Consider the following 23,494-nt stretch of genomic DNA (forward strand, 5'->3'; position numbering starts at 1 on the left):
TTTCGTTTAAGCTTATTTCAAGACAATTTGGAAAAAAAATTTATTTTTCAATGTCATTGCTAATTTCCATGCTATACATGGGCTTTACATTTACTATTACCCCAGCAGACCCTAGAACACTCAGAAATGTTTTCTTGGCTTCCTGGGAAGTATACAGTGCAAGCTGCGGATTGCATGTGCTTAAGCACTAAAAAACTAACAAGATCTTTCACTGTCATTAGTTGGGTACCCTTTTCCACCTCGGGGAAGTGAGGAACATTTGTACCTTGAGACATTAACCCTTAGAGTGCTGACTTCTTTCCCCTTATATTTTCCCTCTGTGCTGAATTAATTTTGGAAAAACACCAAATTTGCACATACATTGTTTTTTTTGCTAATAACTTCTTTATTTGTCAAAATTTCTAATGAAGGTAAGAATAAAAGTTTTAGGAAATTGAAAGCTCTTTATGAATATGTGAGGCCAAAAGTATTTTGTGAAGTTGTTGTAGTTGTGGTGTTGGAAATGATGATGTTGCTGTTGCATAACCTTTGCATGGTACTTTTGTTTGGTAAGTTTTTCTATTATAGATGAGTGTGTCAAAACATTGTAGGAAAATGTGTTTAGTAGGTTTAGGACATTGCACACACACACAAAAACAACATGTGTTGCTTCTAAATGCTTCACTATGATGATGAAAGTCAATGGAGCTGAGGTTGTCAGAACGCATTTTTGTTAGTAGAAAAGAACAACGGAATAAAAACTCACTATATAGATCAATATCCATGTGCTTGGTACATTATATTCCAAAATGAATTTGTCACAAAGTGTTAGTGTCTGATACATCCAAAAATGGTTTCACAAAATCTATATACAGGGTCGCTGATGGTGTCCTAAGAAAATGTCAGTAGACATTATTGCTGCTGCTGTTGCTCAGCTTCAATATCCCGTTGATCGGCCTTTTGGTAGTCCAGCTCTGTGTGGTACAGTCTGAAGCATCTCGGCATGCACATGGGGACAGCACAGTCTGGGCACCAAAATCCAGTTTGTTTGCGCTTGTAATTTTCCCTTTATTTTGAGGAAGGATTACAGACGACACAATCCCGCATAGGGTGTTTGCGCTTGGCTCCCTCCTGTGCAGTAATCCTGTCACAGAAGTGACGTGCCACGAGCCGGGGTTCTTGGGGAGTCGGGGCAAGACTGGGACGGCCAACCTTTTTCCTAACTTCAGTCTGAATGCCATTGCCTTGGGCAATCAGGTGGGTCACCAGTTTCACCATGGCTTGATCGTGAGGCACTGGATTTTCCCCAAACTTGCAATGCAGAATGTATGCATTTGTGGCTGCCAGCTCAGTCAAAAAGAAAGCCAGTTTCCTCCACCATTTTAAAGAGCGCCTCATTGTTGAATAATACTTGGGCACTTGGTCCATGAGATCGACCCCACCCATGTGTGAGGTGTAGTCTTTGATGCAGACTGGCTTCATCACGGTAGCAGGTGTTCGGCCAGGACGGTACATCACACGGCCTTTGGCAGTATGGATCTTAGAGCGCATTTTTATGTCTCTCTTCTCGAAGAAGAGAACAGCAAGCATTTACTGCTTTCGCCTGAACACACAATCAAAGGGTTTCTTCTCTTCACCTTTAGGGCCTGAGGAACCCCAGTGCGATTGGCACGAAGTGTGCCACATGCGTACATGCTTCTTTGCAAGAGAAAATTGAAAAGTTCTGGTGAACTATAATAATTGTCCATGTACAAATAGTGTTGTTTGTCGAGGAGATTGGCGTACTCCATCAGACCCATTACGATTTTAGTGGTCTGTGTAGCTGTCACTGGAACCTGTGCAGCACGAGCTAAATCTGTGGCGCCGTGATAGACATCAAAGCTGCAGCAGTAACCAGAGCTGGTTTCGCTGATCATGTACAGTTTTATCCCGAATTTCTCAGGCTTTGCTGGGTTATAAACCTTAAACCGGATCCTCCCTTTGAAAGGGCAAATGGCCTCTTCCACAGTTATATTTTTTTCGGGCATGTACGTTTGCTTGAACACTTCCTGAAAATGTGACAGAAGCGGTCTCACTTTGTACAGGGGGTCGGTGTTGTCATCCAGTGCGTTGTCTGCAATGTGCAGGTTTGACCGCAGCAAAAAAAATCTATCCTTTGACATCTTTTCGTTGAAGAATGGGGTAGCTCTGGGATCACCAGTCACCCAATACAAAGAGAGAGATGATTTCTTCTCTAGGCCCATAAGTAACATCAGGCCAAAGAACACTTTCATTTCACCAATGTTTGTGTCAGTCCACAAGTGAAGACGAGATTTGGCTCCCAGAGTGTCACCTGTTCTTTGTCTCATTTTTTCCACATAACGATTTGTTTTTTCCACAAACTTTTTTAATATTGCATCAGAGGAAAAAATACCAAACAAGGATTCCATAGATACAGTTTCAAGTACCCAATTGAACCGTGGTCCCTCGGTTAACTCTGGTATTTCGAATTCCTCGTCGTCTTTACTCCAGCCTTGTTGCTCATCTTCGACAATGGGAACGTCACACGCGGGGCTAAACTGAAGTAAATCTAAGAGCTGATCACCACCAACTATGTTCTGAACTGCTCCAGCATCAAAACCTTCGAAATCCTCATCTTCCAATTTAAGGAAAATATGCGGAACATCTTCGTCTGAATCTGATGCGACACTATTTTCATGTTCGTCGGGGGTCACCATCGCGAATTGTCCAGCTTCTCTGTCACTCGACTTCAAAGTGAAATAAAAAACTCCTCGCGCATCGTTCAAACCCCGTGACAAGGAAAATGGCAGGCAAAATCAATTCTGCGTAGCCTACCAGCCAGCAGTATAAAAATTAGTACTTCGTCCTTTTCTTATATCGCGTTATACTACGCCTATGTCTATCGCGACCGGCGGTCACGATCAGCGCTTGACAGAAGTTCGGGCCGTCAAGCACTCAAAGGGTTAACTTACAGTTGGAAGTCCCACAACCTAACCACTAGGCTACCTATGCCACAACACTTATATAACCTATTTGTGTTGCAAGTGCTGTAAAACAAGTTGGATGTAGATGAGTGAGAGAGTGAAATAAACATGTAATATGTAGATGAGTGAGAGAGTGAAATAAACATGTAACATGTAGATGAGTGAGATAGTTTGAATGTTTGGTTAGTTTTACGATGCTTACAACTTCATAAGATCATATGAGCGAGCTGATTCTTTTCACGTTAGTTCACAGCTTGGTTTTACTTTATTAAATCAGAATGGTTCAGGTTAATTAAATTTCTGGTCAACGATTAGTAGATGAGAATGCAGACTTTAACCAAAAAAATTTTCCAAGAAATGTAACATGCTGACAAAATGAGTTACTCCTCAGATTCAAGCCTTATGGCAATAGATCACGCTTATTGATGAAGTTTTTACAATTTATAAGTATGAAATAATAGAAGTCATATTATAGTTAAAGAATATGACATCTAGAGAAAACCTACAAGTTTGACCCTATTGTCAATTTTTGGTCAATATCTCCTTTTGTGGAATGCAAGAAGTAACTCATTTTGTCAGCACGCCTCACACACACACACACCAACACACATATAATATATATGTCACACCCAAACATACACACACACACACACACACACACACAAATATGTATATATATATATTTGGAAACCATGCAGCATTATGGAATACCTGACAAAATGGTCAAGCTTGTGAAGACCACCTATGATGGATCAAACTGCCTAGTCTTCCACGAAGGACAACTCTCAGAACCATTCCAGGTGCAGACAGGAGTGCGACAAGGATGCCTGCTCTCACCTTTTCTCTTCCATATTTGCAATTGACTGGATCATGAAGGAAGCCACCAGAGGCAAGCGAAATGGAATACAGTGGATTACTTGGCAGCAGCTGGACGACTTGGACTTCGCCGATGACCTTGCACTGCTCTCTCACACACATGCTCTGATGCAAGAAAAGACCAAGGAACTCAACAGCCTATCAAGGAGTGTTGGCCTACGTATACACCTGGGCAAGTCGAAAGTAGTGGAGCTAGGAAAAGTTTCAAGCCCTGCTATGACAGTGGAAGACACTCCCCTAAAAGAAGTGGACTCCTTTACCTACTTTGGAAGTGTCATCGATGGTAAAGGTGGAACTGAGGCAGGTGTAAAAGCAAGAACCGCCAAGGCAAGGTCAGCTTTCAAGCAATTATCAAAAGTCTGGAAAGCAAGCAACATCTCACTGCACACCAAGATTCGACTCTTTAATTCCAATGTCAAGTCTGTGCTCCTCCATGGCTGGGAAACTTGGAAGATAACAAAGACAGTGCTGAATAAAGTCCAGACCTTCATCAACAGATGTATGAGATGTATCCTGAGAATTGAGTGGCAGTATAAAAGGATATAGAAGTAGAAATAGGACTAAGAAAGTGGCGTTGGATGGGACATACCTTCAGAAAGCCCCGCGGAAACATCACAAGACAGTCACTGCAATGGAACCCACAGGGAGCACGAGGCAGGGTAGGCCAGGAGAGACATGGAGGAGATGTGTGGAAAGGGACATGAGAGAGATAAAGCTCACTTGGAACGAGCTAGGAAGGATGGCCCAGGATAGAGATAAATGGAAGGAGCTTGTATGTGGCCTATACCCTGCCAGGGATGAGAGGCATTGATTATATATATATATATATATATATATATATATATATATATATATATATATATATATATATATATATCTATATCTATATATATATATATATATATATATCTATATATATATATATATATATATATAAAAAATATATATATATATATAAAAAATATATATATTATATATATTAATATATGTAGTGTCACAACGTGGTGAAATCAGGCGTTCGTCAATTTTTGGTCATATGGGGTTATTGGTATGATCTTAAAGATTGTTTGATTGCCTTTCTTTTGGTGGAAAAAAAATGTCCGTCTATATTGAATACAAGTTTATATATTTGCGATAAAAGAAGTTCGGGTTGCCTGGTTTCAGAGGTAAAATTAACGAGGAAATGGTTGCCAAAGTTTGATAATTTCCATAGCTTGAGAGTCATTGGAAAATAAAAATTTACCTTTTTTGTTCCTTTAATCTATGTTTTTCAGTAAAATACACCCAGAAATGTGTTTTCAAATGGATGTAAAAGGTGTTGAACCAAAATATGAAAATTATTTTTAAAAATTGCCCAACAGCTAGAAAAATGCCAATTTCTTTGATTTTATCATTTTGCGAGCGCCTGATTTCACCTCAATGCCTCCTCTAAATGAAGCCTTCCCTGATTCTGAAAAATGAGGTTTTGTTCATTCTAGCCAGACCACCCCAAACCATGGCTGTTTTATGGCTTCTGTTCCTCACTAACTGATGGTTATGTCCAAAATCTAAATAACACAGTCTGTTTGCAAAAAAGGTTTGTGTTTTACGCAAAACAAATTGATCCAAAACGAAGTACTCATGAGCATATGTAATGTAAAGTCAAGTTTTGTGTGGTATTTGAGACTGCTCTGTTTGCCAATCTGTTGGAAACTATCATAATGAAATATTATTCAGTGCAGATACAATGTTCTCCATATATTTGATATTCAGTGCATTTCTGTTCTACTACTGTTGATGCACCCCAATACAGGCACAAACACACTTTTAAGTTTCTTCTATTTTATACAGTTTTACTGAGTCTGATTTTTTAAAGATTAATTTTGAGTGACCATAACTCGTTCGACTATTATCATTGGTGTAATTATTAACGGTGCCAAATTATTTAGCTTTAAATTGGTATGCTACAGGAGTGGGTAGTGCAAGGCTTTATTATGATAATATTTGTGTGAATACATGTCCAAGTTTCTTATGGTTGCCACTGTATAGGGGAAAAAATGATTGTATACATGGATGTGTACCCTCCTGCTTCCTCATACAGACACACAAATCCACACTTTCACCTCAATTGACACACATCCCCCCCCCAAACACATACACAAACACAGGCAAGGAGTCCTCAATCAAGTCACACTTTACTTGACAGGAAGAAGGCAGAAAGTCCATGGAGTATCTGGTGTCTCGACTCTCCGGTATGGATCAATCCATCCTTCCATCTGTACTGCAAGAGATTCGTGGATTAGGCCAGGCTCATCCGGCCCTGCTGGCCGAGTATGTGGATCAGATCTCTCGTCTGTCCACCTCTGGGTCCAGCGCTGTACGTCTTATGGTGCAACAGATCAGGGAGGACGTGAGGAAAAAGTAAGTGTCACTCTTGCAGATTCTGCGTCTTATTCTTCATTCCCATAGTCTGTCATTCTCGTAGTCTGTCATACCCATAGTCTGTGGCTCATTCCCGTAGTGCGTGGGTAATTCCCATAGTCTGTGTCTTGAAATGCAGTGTTCACCGCTTAAAGTTTTAAGTGTTCAGGAATCCTAAAAAACAAACAAAAAAGGAGGATGTTGGGCAAACAGAATCTTGGTGGGATGAGGGCAGGGAACAACCCTGATAGTATAAGTAATAATGATGGTAATAATAATAGATAGCATTTATGCCGTACGTTTTCTTTTTTCCTAAAATTTTATTGGGATTTGAAGAGTCCTACACTATGTTTGTTACTGCTTACTTTTACTCTTTCATCCTCTGTTGCTGTTAAGCGTCGAGGGGAGATGTAGTTTTCTATGGTAGGCCATAGAGCCCCACAGCTCTTTCAATTGGGATATTATAATTTTTCAGGGTTTCCATGACACCCTCGATCCACCTTTTGCGTGGCTCCATTTATTCTCTGTTTTTCTATGAAATGCAGGAAGGGCTCGGTGCCAATTTCTCATCTTACTTCTTCATTTCTCTGCCTGTCTCGTCTTGTAATGTTTAGGGTTTTGCAGAGACTTTTCAACTCGCATGGTGTGATTTTGTTTTATGGGTTTTTACTAAGTGTCCAGGTCTGGCACATAATGTTGATATAAATATTGAAGTGATAAGCTGTCTCTTTTGCATCATGGAGATGTTTGGATGAGATAGAAGGGATAGTGAGCTGGTAGATGACGGGATTGGCTTTTTGAGTTCGAATTGAAAAAGTACTGCCAAGATATTTACCCCCCTTCACCCATTTCAGTTGTTTACTATTGACATGGATGTTCAGGGGACTATGGTTTCGGCTCACTTTCATAACTTCTGTCTTTGATGTGCTTATTTTCATGTCAAATTTCTCGCAGCTGTTGTTCAGTTCAGTAGTGTGATTTTGGAGGCTTTGTTGGTTTGGATGAATAAGATATTGGTCATCTGCAAATAAAAGTGGAGAAAGATAAGACTATATTTGTTATGTATGTGAAATGTGAAATTTGGTCAACCAACATGTGGGATAGCCCTTAACTGCCGCCCCCCACCTTTAATGTTAGTGGTTGTAGAACATTTCCCATGAGCCTTGCCCGTTGTTTTGTTTTTTATTGGGAGAAATAACAGTAATTCAACCCAGTGATTGATTACCTTGCTTCACCCTTATTGGCACGGTAATATGATTGCTTTGAAACAATGGTGAAATAGAACTCCCCTGTTGAGATAGACTATGTCCTCTTTGCCTTTTTCTTTTCTTCCCAACTGCATCTTTTTCATGTTGTAAGAGTGTGAGTGGTTGGTGCTTTGGTGTGGTTTGCTCCTTCTTTCCTATCAAACATCTGTCGTCCTTATCTCTCCTTTTTTTGTACGTTACACTCGAGTAACGCCTCTAATTTTCAGCACTTATATAACCTATTTGGTTTGCAAGTGCTGTAAAACTCTTACTAAAACTAAAAGCAAGTGAAATAATATGCGTTTGGCTTGTGGATGGATTTACTCAATTGAAACCTACAATAAGTGCTGTGTATGTTCTGAATGATACAGGTAATCCGAATGATGTCAACAAAATGGAAAAGAATGAGATTCTGTGGAGAAAGATAAGACATTTCTGTGTCTGAACTCACACAGCTCTTCCTTGTCCCCTTGATTGACCCCTGTGACATTTGATGTTTTAAAAACGCCCATTCAAGACTACTTGTATTTGTGCACATTTGAAAATCAATCCTCAGACAGGCTGCAGATAAACTATGATTCATTTTGAAAGGACAGACAAATTTTGCCGCAAATCATATTTCTCAGTAGTTAGAGAACTTTAATTGTTGTTGTTCTAAGTTGCTGTTATTTATATTTATTATTTTGACAAAATATAAAAGTCCAGTATTGGTGGAGATGTGTTATGATTAAAATTCAATTATATTTCTCTTTCAAAGTCATGGGTGAAAGTTTTCCGGCATATGCAGGAATTCCGGCTTTTGAAAATAAGCTTTCCAACTTCCGGTTTGGGACAAATTGTCATATTTCGGAAGTAGTCATTCTCCCCATCCAGTCTCTAGCTCTTTGCTGGTCTGTCTCAGCATGCCCTACTGGCCAAAATGAGCGTTGCAAGCCCAGAAATAACCCAATTTGATCTAGATCTATGTCACTAGGCCAACGACCTCGATGTTATTCATCTGGCAAGACCGCTCTGTGATTTGCCCAGGTTTAGCTGTACTTTGCAAATTGTGGCTGGTTTTGACATCTTTGGTTCATGTCTGTGGGTCGTTTGGACAAGCACAAACACGTCGCGGTTAAACTTTAAATATTATTGTGATTTATTTTTATTTTTTTAAAGGAAATTAATTCTTTCAGTAAATATAGATAAGATGCACATAGAATAATAGATGTAGTAAACATAATTTGAGGTCCCGAATTTCGATGTGGAGCCTATTATTCTGTGTATTAAAGCACACACGAAGACTTGACAATTCGCACCTGTATAGCGAGGGACATCGAGGGTAGATCTAATTACATGCAGGCCTATAGACGGCCGCAAATTTAGTTTAACCGATGAAGCCGTGGAGAGAGAGAGGGGGGGGGGGGGCACAGTAGGAGTGAAGGCCTATGATCTCTCAATAGGCCCACGCCGGGGGCAGTATGAGTAGTTTAGCCTGGGTGTAGGCCAAGGACATGCTTGTTTCATACGACCAAGGAGTTTAGAACTAATGAAGCCTCCTCTCTCTCTTCGCGGCGCCATGAGCAGTACGCCGCGGTGGGGATCAAATATGGCCGCCGAGTGTGGGCTAAATCTCGAACCGTGGCGTTTCTTTTTATATAATCTTAGCGGGCTGGGCCACGTTGTGGGGGTGGGCGGGGTGGGGGAATGCACGCAAGGAAGAGGGGATGGAGCAGGGATGAAAGAGGAGGGGCGGGCCTTGGGAAGGGACGAAGGAGAATGGGAAAAATTAAATAAAAAAGAGAGTGAGAGAGACAGACAGACAGACAGACAGAGATTGAGAGATTGTGATCAACTGACGGGCTGACGGATAATGACAGGGAGAAAAAAAATAATAAATTCTGTGTGTGATACGGACTATTCAATTCTTTAAGAGTTTTATGTTATAATCTAGTTTAAAAATCAGAAAGATGTGTAAAATAAGAAGAAAACTTGTCCAAGTAACATAAAATTATCAAACATACCAAATTATAAAGATAATCTTTCAAGATGCCAAAATATTTAATTATTAGAAATGGATAAAAATATACTTTAAAACTGAATTTAAGATATTATGATTGCATGATTCTAGGCGTGTGCCATAACTAACTTTATGTGTAAGGAAAAGCGAACACAACAGAGGGTGGATGCCAGCTTTATCTGATTGCTAACAGTATGTCTTGGTCTATAAATAATAATATTATTGATTACAATAATTTTGTTTCCTGGTTTTCACAAAGTAGAGCGCACAATGATTTCAAATATTTTTTAAAAAGAGATAACAGCACCTTGGGAGGTGTGATTGCATGCATGAGCGTGGATGACCTTTGAAGGTTTTCTTTTCTTTTTTTTCTTTTTTTTTTTTGTTGTTTTTTTTTTTGTTGTTCAGTAAAGTATGATATGGAGAGCAGCGTTTTTAGTCCCTTATTACACTCCAGGGTGAGGGGGTGGGGGATAATTTATCTCAGTGATGACTCTTGTGTATTAAAATTTGTTGTTGCTTTGTTTGGTTTATTTTTTTAACAGCAGAATCTTAAGTGAACCGGAATTATTGATTGTGGGATCTTAGGTGAAGACTACAACAATATAATTAAACCGAGTATAGTTCTATCTAACAAGACTCAAACTCTTATCCACCCCACCCTACCCTCTCCCCTCATCTGATATGGTTTGGTGTTTCTTTAACATGGAAAATATTCATCATTATTGTTGTTGAGTATTGATTTCATATTCTAATGGAGCCTCCAGATATCTACATTTAGACAACAGTAGCATCTAATTTGCACACACAATGGAAAACAATATAAATGTATAATATGTATATACATACACACACATAATGATTATATACACATAATAATTATATATATATATATATATATATATATAATATATATATAAGAATAAGAATACTTTTTAAAAATTGAGTATCTCGGTCTTTCTGCTGGGGTGTTGTATCCCTTTCAGCCTGGGTTGGCCTTGGCAGGTAGCGCCGGAGCCAGCCTCTTATGAATGTTAATGATCTAAATTGTGTTGCTGGGGGCATAAAAACACTTTCATTCAAATTTTTTTAAAAGGAAAACAACTTAACTGTGAAAACTTCAGTCCACTGCAGCATCATATCGGTTCTTACACTTAAATACAACACATATGCAAGGCATTTTTATTAATTGACTTGCCTAATCTCAAGGACCTCGGAATAAAACCTTCTTTCTTATCTAGATTTCAGTGCGTGAGTCGGGGATTCGCGCAGCGCAGGTAGACCACAGTTCCGCCGCGAGAGAGGGCTCCTATCAGGCGTGCGGTGCCGCCCACAGAGCATCCTCCACTACTTTTAATCTCCTTTCATACGACACAGGAGTGTGCAGCGGTAGACCTAGATCTAGATCTGGCCTGCTCGCTTTAGTTGCGGTGTAGTCTATAGTTGTTAGGCTACCGGACCCGTAATTTTAGAATTCTCCGATCTTGGCCTGACAACTGTTTCAATTGCGGCACACAAATGATCAATATTATTCATAGTTCTGCTGTTACTTTCAAAACAAGCGTTCTCCAACTCCAAGTTCTGTTAAGTCGGGCCGTCATCAAGAACCGTGAGTAAAACTTTCAAAGGTGCGTTCTCATCCCGTGACATGGCTTCGGCTTGCGAGTTTCGCGCGTGTCAGGGTCTTTCGAGGCTTAGATCTACGGGGGGAGGGGGTAGACCTAGTGAGGAAGCCTAGGGGTAGACACATGGACAAGGAGTCCTTGACATGATACTTCAGAATTAAAAAACAATAATAATAAAACACAGACACACACACACATACACACACAGCGCGCGCGCAGAGGGCCTTTACATGGAATATAATATATATTTATGGACACCCCTGGAAATTTTTTTATTCAGCTGGCTAGTCTCCTTGGTGATTTGTCGTTGATCCCTATTTTTTCCGCTGAGATCCAGATTTTTAGATTTCATTGAGTGGCAGATTTGGTTCAGACATGCGAGCGGAAATTCTGCTTGTGAAGGCACGTAGCCGGTAGGGCCCTATTGCCGCCACTTGTGTCAGCGCTTTCTCTTCATTAGAGATTACGCACTATGCAGCAGCGTGTCGATGTTCGGTACAGTTAGGTCCAGGTGAAGTTGTTGCAGAAGAGAGTGAACCATAGCGGAGCAAAAGAAACGTACAAAGACTTCTCGGTTGAGGACAAACGGCTGATCATAGCACTGGAGGATGAAAAATCAATACTATATATTTATTTTTTTTAAACAATCTACAACACGTTTGAGATTTCGAACCAAAGAAACAAAAAGACACCAGAAAATACGTTGTATTGAGAATTATAGTATAGTGCTGAAACAGGGACGAAAAGGCATAAACTGATAAAGTAGAGGGCAGTAGAACAAGCAGTGTTTCGTTGGTTTCAAAAGGGGCAGGCTATAGCTATTTCTATGTCAAGCCAAATTATTTCAGTAAAGACTGAGGACTACAGCATTAAAATTTAAAAATTAAATCGCCATCAATCCATCACGCGGCAGGTTTTTCATCAGGGGGCATAATTCATGGAAATTTTGACCTGATTGTCCAACTTGGTTATCTTCCTTGGTGCAGCCCAGAATTTGTCCACCGCAAAATTCGTACATAACGAAAAGATTTCTATGTCCAGCCGATTTCACCATCAACTGCAACAGCCCAACCTAGAGCCCCAAACAATGTGTGCACAAGTACCATGCACAATTGCTGAACTCTTATTTAGCAAGAATCCACAGTTGTAGTTTTAAAAAATATATGGACAGTGACAGTGACACTGCTCTTTAAAAAAAAATTTAATGTGTGTCTTAGTGGGGATTGTGATAAAATACATCTGTGAAAAAAATTAACATCCAGGAATAGCACATTGCTGTTTTGCGGACTCAAAACCCGGTTGGATGGCTTGTTTTCAAAGGAATGCATTGATGAAGTACCTGTACTACGTGATGTGTGTTTATCTGACGACGTTTCTCAATACGTGTAGTTTTCAGGCGTAGACATTTGACTAATTGGGATTTCAGGTTTGTGAACCTGTCAGTGCTTTCACCCATGTTCAAAGTCCTGCTCACATATTTATCATTGCTGTCACCTAATTTAAAAACGTGCACTTTCAATCTCTTTTTACTCACTTTGCAGAGTAGGGTGAAGTACAGTTAGTAAATTACTGCTCATGTGACAGCAACGTTTTGGTATGGTGTGCATTTTTGTAATTGATATGGTCAAAGGAACAAGGTTGAGCTCTCCTCTATTTTCTGTCTTTCTAAACTACTCGTGTAACTTTTTCTTGGCTACTTGCATTAACTATTAGATTTTTTAAAGTGTTCATTTTTTTAAAAATTGTTTCAGTGTTTTTCACCCTTTTGTGTTGTGTCGATAACTATTGTTAGTTTCCACTTAACTTTACTGTCTGTTCTGATGATTTAGAGGTGGATGACCACTTGATTTTGTTCACCAAGATTATTTATTATCATGTTATAGCAGTTCATAGGAAACCTTTTATTATGTTGGTCGAGGTTTTTGATTTACTCGTAATGTAAAAAGACAGCAACTGTCTTTGAATTTCCTTCACATGTTATTATTTGGACCTTGTTGGAATACATTGGTTTGCAAGAATGTGGACAGAATATTCTTAAGAGAAGTGTAAAGAAAGCTGAAGAACAAAAAAGCAGTTGGCTTAAGTATGTACAGGAAAGCATGTAGACTTTTCTAGATGAATCAGAGCTGCATTTCAACAAGGGAATCAGTGAGCTATGACCTCTAACCTATGCTAAGGAGGTCACACCCTGTCAGTGATGATAGTGATAAAGAAGGGATGTCGAGCAATGTGGACATGAAACTTTTATGGACAGGTGTCTAGTTCCTGTGTGCAGTTATGTAGCATGAACTGTGCTCAAATTCAAGGAAATGCTCATATTTTTCTTATTGTCCATACAAGCACTGTGCTAGGAGAGACTAACATGTCTTACTGGAGTAATCTCACTCTTCACTTGACTTCACAGTATTTGAACCATTACATAACTCATTTCATGGAGGATTTCATTTTTCAAATTTGGTATTGACCTTAGTCACTTTTCTTTTGTAATTGTCTTATCCAAGTTGGATTTAGTGTACTAACCTTATTCCCATGTTCAAATTTACCCCAAAATCTCTGTAAATCAGATTGTTCAGGATATGATGTCATTGTGACTATATTTCTTGCAAGCTATGGAAAAAAAAAGACCGAAAACATTTTTCAGTGGGCATGAGTTTTACGAACACTTACCTGATATAAGGCTTTAAAACTCAAGGGGAAGAAATGTAATCAATGAGACAAAAAAGCCCAACTTTTCTGTAGTTTGTTCCCTTGAAACTGTAATTTCTGGTGTTGGCCATTTGCTATTAAGTTCATTACTGTGAGAATGTTCTCTATTGTAAGTCTCCCCCCCCTTTTTTTTTGTTGTTGTTGTGTTTTTTGTGTTTTGTAGGGCGCACTGTTTTTCAAACATGTTTACTTTAATGGAAGCACAGTTTTCTGGTGTGTATCTAGATGTCTCTTTTCTGTACTGAAGGTGATCTTTTTTTTATTTTAGTCGTAATTTTTATGTGGAACATAATAACTATGTGGAACGAATTTCAACATATATACAGGGTGATCCAAAAAAACCTGTACAACTTCTTTTGTTAATATTTTCCTCCTCTCTGAAGTTTTGCATTTCAAATTTGTACCCAACAATAGGAAGTCAAAAGGAATTTGTCTAATATTCATTTCAGAAAAGTCCACAGAATAGTTTTGCTCTACGTAGCGCGTAAAAAAACAACCCATTTTCAGCTATGTCCCCATTTTTGTAGCTTGACGCACTGGTTCGCTATAGGCCTACCACTAAAAATCCCAACAATTGCGCCATATTGCGAACTACAGTAGTCTAACCGGCCGACAGAAGTTTGCACATAGTTTTTCACAAGTTTCCTTTGCCTGCTGAGATCATGGTTAAGATTAGTAAATAGTAAAGAGCAGAGAGTTTGTTATATTGAACATTTCCTCACCACCAACTCATTTCGTAAGTTTCACACAAGGAACAGAGATAGTTTTAAAGTGCCCTTAAGGCCTTCTTTGATGTCAAGGGTGAAAATGGTCCTTCAGTTAGGACCAGTAGAGAATCAGAACTAAAAATTCCCATACCACTTCAGGTCTAACACACACCGTTCGCACCCCTTTAAACGTCACTAGGGTGCAGAATTCTGTTCGTAGACGATGTCTGCAGCAATGACTTTCCTACTTCTCAACAGTTCACATTTTCAAGGCAGATCTTAATCTACGACTGTACCATTTTCCCGTTCGCAAAGCTATCAGAGGATAGCAATATGTTCATAATTCCTCGATTGTCTTGAAAAGCGTGAACATTTCCTCTTTGACATTTGGTTCCTTTGCAAAGCCCACATTCACTTTTCAGGTTATATCAACTCCACAAATACTATTTCCGCAACCCCCCCCCCATTGTCTCTAGAAACAGCTCCATCCTGTTAGGTGTACAGTGCATTAAGTGGCTTTGAGTACTCATGGTTGAGTGGATCCTTGTGATTGGCCTCTACTGAACATTATGAATGACGCGTTAAAATGTGTCGAGTCCAAAGGAGGACATATAGACCATATTGTTCTCGGAATTCCAGAATTAAAAATTAAAATTTTAAAAACCTCTGTAGGAGAAAAGAAATGTTGTTCAAAAGTTACAGGGATGGAAAGATTAGCATTTAAAAATAAAAGGAAAGGAAAAAAAAAACGACCATTCGTTCCAGACATTCTTTACAAGATCTTTTAAATTGGTTCTTTTTATATTTATGGGTGGTTTTATAAAAGCCATTTCCTTTTTCGAAAATAAGTTTTTTCTTTATGAACTTTATGTCAAACAAATTCCTTTTGAATGAATATTATCTGTTCCAAATGACAACATTCTAGTACAAATTTTGTCCGAGATATTCAGAAAAAAAGGTAGTTTTTTGGAGGGATCACCCTGTATTTTTCATTACAGTAGCTGAGTTCGTGAAGACTACTTCTGCTTAGATGAAACAGATTTTTTCCTGTTTTATTTACTCACACACACACCACATACACACCCACACACGCACACACACACACACACAAAAACACACACACACTGTTGAACCTGTCCGAGACAATCACCTATTGTCAAGGAGGAAAGGCCGTCATCTTAGACAGGTGATCCTCTTGGACAGTGTCATTATAATATGTGCCACAGCATGGTGGAATCAAGTGCTGGTCAAATATTGAAATCGAAGAAACAGACATTTTTCCATCCATTGGGCAATTTTAATCGATTTTATTTTTTATTTTTGGCTCAACATGTTTTATATCCATTCAAAAACATATAACTGCATGCATTTTACTGTTTACTGAAAAACATTGATGAGAGGCACAAAATATTTGCAGTTTTCAGGGGCACTTAATCTTTGGAAATCACCAAACCTTGGCAGCCATTTTCTCGCTAATTGTACCTTGGACATCAGGTGACCCCCACCTCCTTTTATTACAAATATCTCAATTTCTGTTCAAGATAGATTGCTTCTTTCATCAAATATTAGGCAAATGAACAGGCTTTAAGATGATACCAATAACTCCTTATGCCCCAAAAGTGACTTGCACCTGATTCCTCCATTAGGGAAAGTGCAAGTGGGGAAATACCGTTTGTACAAGTGATTGTCTTTGACCGATTTTCACTCAAGCAGGTTCGTTGTATATGTATAAAATGGCTTTTTAGTGTTCTTTTAGCAGTCACTATTGTCAGTGTGATGAGGAACGTTTTTGAAAGTGTACCTTCAACCTGTACCTATTTTTCAGCCTCTTAGGTTTTGGGTTTTGAGGCCATGATAAGAAAACAAAACAAAACCAACAAAATTGAAGAGAAAGGATGAACACAGAACGAGCAATATTATTATTAAAGTCGATACAGCATTCCCCAGAAAGTTTTCAACTGTTTTGTTTGTTTTTTATTAGTGAAAAGAGAATCAGATTTCAGTGCTATGGCTTTATTGCTTTTGAGTTTTATTTCTGGCGAATCCCTCAATATTCAAATAGATAAAATACACTTTAGCAGTCCACTCTATCAGAAGAAGTTGATTGTAATTAGTTTTTAGTTTTAGTAAGAGTTTTACAGCACTTGAAATACAGTTAGGTCATATAAGTGATGAAGATTAGAGGTGTTACACGAGAGCAATACATACTTACCGGCAAAAGTAATGCGAATTCACATGACACAAGAAGAGGAGAGTAAATTGAAGGAATATTTTTATGTAGAGAAACAGGTTTCAGGTGTCTCAAAATGCACAAAACAATGCTTAAGAGTTGGGGATTTGCTTGGGGACAGATTTTGTTATTCGGCATCAATGACTAATGACCTTGACCTTGGGGCTTAAGTTCCAGTCTGTATCTGGTATGGCCCCCATTAGCGTTGATGATAGCAGTGCATAGAGTGGACCAAGCAATTGATTTGGCTGTTGGGACCTGCACTCATTCCTGAAGAATAGCAGCACCCAGTTGTGCAGCTGTCCGGGGTCTGGGCTGGAGTTGGTTGAGACGCCTCTGAAGGATGTCACAAAGGTGTTCTATTGGGTTCACATCTGGTGATCGGGGTGGGTGAGGCATGGTGGGTGTGTTGTTCTGCACCAGGAACTGCTGGGTAACACGTGCTGTATGAGGCCGGGCGTTATCCTGCTGAAAGAGGTGGTTTTGATGTCTCTGGAAAAATGGAGCAACATGGGGCTGCAGGACTTGGTTGATGTAGTGCTGTGCCATCCCTCTGTTGCCACGTCCATGTCCTAAATTTTGGAAGATTATGGAGCCCAGTCTTTGATTGATACCGATTGCACCCCATATCATCACGCTTTGACCTCCCCACAGGTCTCTCTCCCAGATGTTCTCGTCAGAGTAGCATTGTCTGGGGCAGTGCCAAATTCGGACCTGTTTATTGTCAGGATTGATGCAGAAGCGACTCTTGTCACTGAAGATCACACGCTGCCACTGTCGATGACGCCAGTTAATGTGGTTCTGAGCCCACTGGAGACGAGCTCGTCGATGATGGACGTTCAGGGGTGCTCTCTGCTCCGGATGCCGACAACGCAGCCCCCTGGCCACAAGTCGGCGGCGTATGGTGCGGTCACTCATGGCTCTACCGTGCGTTCCTAAGGTGTTCTGGGCAGTCTCGGAGGCAGACAACCGTGGATCTCGGTGATGCTGACACACGAAGAAGCGGTCTTGGGCAGCTGTTGTCAGTCAAGGTCTTCCGCTTCTTTGGAGATCTGTTGTGGAGTTGATTGCCTGGAATCTGTTTTGCAGGCGGTAGATAGTTCTGGCATGCACTCCCAGGACTGTTGCCACCTGCTGAGGGCTCTCGCCGGCTTGCAGACGTCCAGTAGTTCTTTCTCGATTTTCTGCAGATAATCTTGGCATCTTGATAGTCGGACTGTGCAACACACAATCAAACATTTTAGGGCAGAGAATTTATAGGCCAGACCAACTCAACATGTGAGCAAAAATTCACGATTCAATTCGCGTTTTAACTGCGTACCTTTGAGAGGGTTGCTTTGTTATATTGTTTGATGCATAAGCGGCAAATGAGCTGTTGTGTGTTTTAAATCGAGCCACAAGAACACATTGTGAATAGAGACAAATGAAAACAACTCACAGAAATACTCATTTTTGTTTTCTACACTTTGTGTTACTTTTTCGCTTTATTTATGCCGGTCAGTATGTTATACAAAAATGTAATTAGCAGTGTGCTTTCATCAGCATCTGTCTGTCTGTCTGTCTGTCTGTCTGTCTGTCTGTCTGTCTCTCTCTCTCTCTCTCTCTCTCTCTCTCCCTCTCTCTCTCTCTCTCTCTCTCTCTCTCTCTCTCTCTCTCTCTCTCTCTCTATCTCTCTCTCTCTCTCTCTCTGAACTCTTTCTCTCTGTGTGGGTCGTTGGCGGGTGCTCTGGTGTGGTTTGCTTCTTCTTTCCTATCAAACGTCTATCGTCCTTATCTCCCCTTCTTCTTTTTTATTTTTTTATTTTTGTTACTCTCTTGTAACACCTCTAATCTTCTGGCGCTCATATGACCTAATGCAGTTGTGAGCGCCGTAAAACCTCTACTAAAACTCTCTCTCTCTCTCTCTCTCTCTCTCTCTCTCTCTCTCTCTCTCTCTCTCGCTCACACACTCACACACACACACACACACGCACACACACACTGTATACTTCTCAACCACTCACTCACTGCCAGACCGCTACAATATTATAGATTTATTTTATCATCAGTTTCAAATTTTCAAGACAGGAACAATTTTTGGGGGTAAAAGTAAAAGTAAATGGGAGGCCATTGTTTGCTGAGTGAAGAGGACAAAGCAATATTTATCCTTGCTGAGTGAAGAGGAGAAAACAATGTTTGTTGCTACAAGAACAGATAGACCCATTGGCTTGGTTACTCTAAGGAGGGGTCTCCCACTAATTTTGAAATAAACCATATGAGCATATTTTATGCTCTTTTGAGAAAGAGAAGAGGGAGAAAGAAAGATATATATGGAATGGAGGCAGGGAGAAATAACGACAGGGGGGGAGAGGGGGGGGATATGTATAATGGAGTCCAAAACCCATACAAATACAAAAGCAAAAGAAACAAAATTTCTTACCTTATACTGTTCTTGGGTAATCAAAGTCTCAAAGAAAGTGAAATAAAAAATAAAAAAACTAAGAGGTCCTGTCTACCTTGGCTCATCCCCCCGTGGGTGTGGCTTGTAAGTCATGCTTCATTTCTTTCCCTCTAGTGTTTTGCTTGTCTTGCTTTGTTTCTGTGCTAAATTAGGTACCTTCATGTTGTTGATGGGCTTCTCTTTGCTGAAACAAAACTAACTGTTCTTGTGTCAATGTGCTTCTCTTTGCTGAAACAAAACTAACTGTTCTTGTGTCAATGTGCATCTCTTTGCTGAAACAAAACTAACTGTTCTTGTGTCAATGTGCATCTCTTTGCTGAAACAAAACTAACTGTTCTTGTGTCAATGTGCATCTCTTTGCTGAAACAAAACTAACTGTTCTTGTGTCAATGTGCATCTCTTTGCTGAAACAAAACTAACTGTTCTTGTGTCAATGTGCATCTCTTTGCTGAAACAAAACTAACTGTTCTTGTGTCAATGTGCATCTCTTTACTCAAACAAAACTAACTGTTCTTGTGTCAATGTGCATCTCTTTGCTGAAACAAAACTAACTGTTCTTGTGTCAATGTGCATCTCTTTGCTGAAACAAAACTAACTGTTCTTGTGTCAATGTGCATCTCTTTCCTGAAACAAAACTAAATGAGCATTAGCTTCATGGTATTCAAACTGAAACTTTGACTCCCTGGTCAGCAGCAACTCTCCTTCAAGTCCTAGTGTGGTCCAGGAGGAAAGTCCGCCCCGCCACAAGTCTCCCTCACCCTTCGCCCGCTCAGAGGAGGAGGAAGCTGCAGGGGTCAGCACGGAGCAGGCACCGGCCAAACAGACACGATCAGTGTCCAGCCAGACGGAGGGCACAGTGACCATCATCACCGTGGGCAACCCACCCAATGCCACCCACCCTAGCGGTACTGTGTCGGTCAAGAGCACGGCTTTGGCCCCTAGTGGTGGCTCCAGTCAGCAGAGCTTGGTCAAGTTGTCCCAGTGAGTTGGACACTAGATAGTTTCATAGTGGAAAGTGGAAAGCCCCCCTCCTAAATGAACAAAATTTATTTTCAATTTCGGAAGGAAGTTGTCCCAGTGAGTAGTAGTCCAGAAATTTTATAATGTTAAAGTGAAATGAGAAAAATCCTAAATATGTACATTTGAGGGAGGAAGTTGTCCCATTGAATAGTAGGATTTTTTCATAAATGTCTAGGGCACCTGTTACCTTAGCTGGTTTCATCCGTTGGTGCCCCATTCCCTGCTACAACAGGCATCCATCTTATCTGTTCTCTGCTTTGATGCAGTATTTCATAAAGGTGTAGACCACTGTCAGATTTGACACTTTCAGTGTGTCACGTTGCAGGTCTTCCCTTATTACTCTTTGCCTTTTTGCCCTGTAGCACTGTTGTCATCAGGTATGTTTGTATGCTTCTGTTTCTTGATGTGAAAAGGAAAAGCCTAAATTATTTAAATTGTGCCGATGGGAGCATAAAACATTTACAATAAAAAGTTAAAAGGTAGAGTGTTTATTTATAGTCATGAGTTCCCCTGAAGACTTGAACAGCTTCATTTATATCCTCTTTAGCCAGACTTTTCTGTTCAATGTATGATTTCAGTCCCTTTGGGACAGCATTGCAGCCTGTTACAAGCATGTCAATATTATCAACACATTCCATATGTAGGCTACCAATTACCAAATACCTATGTCTGCCTTTTAATGGTTAGGCAGTCAGCTCATAATTGCATGCAGGAGATATGAGTTTCATTCTCACTTGTGGGGGAGTTTTTTTTATTGAGTATCTCCTTCTGTATTCCTTTCAGGACGTGTTAGCCCTCAAAGACAAGATCACTGCAGCCTGTCTTCTAAATGAAGTTTAATGTGTCAACAAGAGAACTAAATATTTACAATAAGCAAAACGTCAGAAATTGTCATGTAAATATTTGCAGTATCATTTGGGAATGTGATAGAAGGACATTTTGTTTCTTGAAAAGTAAGTTATATCTAGCTGTGTATCTTGTGATGTGTCTTCTTGTGTGTTTTTCAGTCTGTCCTCTGACCAGGCCTATGGCGGGGCTCAGGAAGTGACCTCTCATACCACTATCGGCACGTCTACCGACCTCTCACCACAGGTAAATTTGTCGTTGTAAAAGCCAGTGGCTGTGGACACTGTCATGTAGATCCTTACAGGCCACCTAATGTCATCGTGAAGGCAGGTGATTGGTAGGCACTGTGGTGTTGTCTGCTTCTTTGACTTTTTTCTTGTGTTAGTTTTAATCATAATCTATTGGGGTTCATACACCACTCTATTTTATGTCATCGTGAAGGCGGGTAGTTGGTGGGTGCTCTGGTGTGGTCTGTTCTTCTATTTTTTCTTGCATCAGGTTGTATCATGCAGAGTCTTTACAGACCACTTATTGTTGTGGTGAAGGAATGAATGTTGTAAAATGTTGACTTTACAAGGTTGGGAGAGAGAGAGAGACAGAGAGAGGAAGGGGAGGGAGAGAGAGAGAGGCTTGAGGTAGGGAAAGAAATGTCAAAAAAAGGAGATAATAGTGTCAGTTCACCTACGTATGCTCTCCAATGTTTAGTTTTTAAATACAAATAGAAGAATTCTGTGTGTTGGCTTCTGATTTGTATTTTGCATCAAGTTCTTTTGATTCATTACTGTTGCCTCTCACAGTCTCTGACTGATATACTGAAACCAACCTCAAAATTTTTGTTTATTGTGAACATGGTGTGATAATAGCCGAAGTCTTTTATTATAGTCTTAGTAAATCTAATAAAGTTATGAATTTCATGTGATTTGCAGACTCTGGCCAAAATGAATTTTTTTTTTTGTTTATCATTGTTGGCACTTATACACATGTTCCTGACTAAGCGGGAAGCAACCATATAAATCATGTCTTGACGAAAGCTAAAAGGGTGACTGTTTACTAACAACTGAACCTCGATATTAGCATCCTGTTTCTGTCTCTTCTTGGTATTGCAATATCATGATACAGTCAAAACTTTTAGCTTTTAGTTCTAGTAAAAGTTTTACGGTACTTGAAATACGGTTAGGTCACATAAGTGCTGAAGATTAGAGGTGTTACATGAGAGCAGTATGTATATACAAATATGTAATTAGCAGTTTGTCATGGAGAAGAGTAGCACTCTAAGATAGGTGTACATCTTACATCTAAATAGTTGTAAAGCACATAGAGCATGCTCTTGAGCATGGATATGCGCTATATGCAATTATTATTATTATTGCAGAGATGCCAACCAGTACGATTTTACATATTTTAGTACGATTTTTTGCCGAAAATACGTGAATACGACTTTTCATGAAAAAATACGCATCCTGGAATGCGAAAAATATACGAGATTCAGCTTGGGCGAGTAATCCTAATTATCTCAAGTCCCATCTTTTGTCAAAATAGTATCAGTATCGCAGAACTGGAATATTTGAAAACCAAGTCCGATGTGGTCAGTAAGTTCATTTTTGTCAGTCGCGATCGTGATATTATATTCGTTCAGCTTTTCCCCGTCCAGAGAATACGTTTCACTTTCACGCAAATAGGCAGCTATGGCGGCAGGCGGAAGCGTATGTGACAGCGTGACCGAGGCTCAATCGGGAAAATCAAGATCTACTTTCGCTTTCGTTACCACCGAGAAGTTTGCCAGCAGTTGTCTGATGATAACGCAACATTTGTGGCATGCAGGTTGTGCAGTATAAACACAATGTGGCCGTTCAAATAAGATGTAATAAATACTCGGACCTGTCTCTGTGCTGTCACTTGTGGAAAAAAAATAAAATACAATCGTCGTCCGATTTAGAGATTGTTTTGCTGGCCATCGTGACCGGTCACTGAACCTGCGCTTATACGCATCATAAATAAATGCGGCATCGTGTGAGTAAAGACCGTCTTTGGTGGGAGTAACGGCGTTGCGAAGTATATGACTACGGAATAGGGGAGGAGATTATTGATTTTTTGGGGGGTTTAAGATACTATCCGGGGGGGGAGGGGTGTTAGGCAACACTAGAGGACAAAAACTTGGAAGCACATTTCAGAATTTTGATTAGAGCTTTCTGCAAAGCGCTCGTTGGTGCAGGCCGTGTGCGGAATCGGGACCCCTCATACTTTGCAAGTCTGTGTTATTGAAGTAAAGTGTTCACGTTTCATTGGATGGGTGAAAGTAATTATACCTACTTAGATGGGTGATAATAAATTATACCTACATCTACTTGGATGGGTGATAGTAAATTATACCTACAGTGTATGTTGTAGCTTTCTGTTCAAGACTGGCAGATTTTCAGTGTCACTGCATCTTGCCC

The 23,494-nt window shown here is 39.9% G+C and overlaps 1 protein-coding gene across 2 annotated transcripts in view; it reads left to right on the top strand.

Annotated features, from left to right (window-relative positions):
* LOC101855473 (ventricular zone-expressed PH domain-containing protein homolog 1) overlaps positions 1-23,494 on the top strand; it is a 47,187-nt gene that overhangs the window by 14,383 nt on the left and 9,310 nt on the right. The window contains exons 7-9 of one of the 2 annotated variants that reach the window (XM_005093950.3): positions 6,025-6,239; positions 19,884-20,174; positions 21,221-21,305. In XM_005093950.3, coding sequence (XP_005094007.1) covers positions 6,025-6,239; positions 19,884-20,174; positions 21,221-21,305 — 591 coding nt within the window. The remainder of the gene's footprint in view (positions 1-6,024; positions 6,240-19,883; positions 20,175-21,220; positions 21,306-23,494) is intronic. The other variant, XM_005093951.3, reaches the window with a different exon arrangement.

This window comes from Aplysia californica, unplaced genomic scaffold (assembly GCF_000002075.1).
Source record: "Aplysia californica isolate F4 #8 unplaced genomic scaffold, AplCal3.0 scaffold00073, whole genome shotgun sequence".
Lineage (NCBI taxonomy): Eukaryota > Metazoa > Mollusca > Gastropoda > Aplysiida > Aplysiidae > Aplysia > Aplysia californica.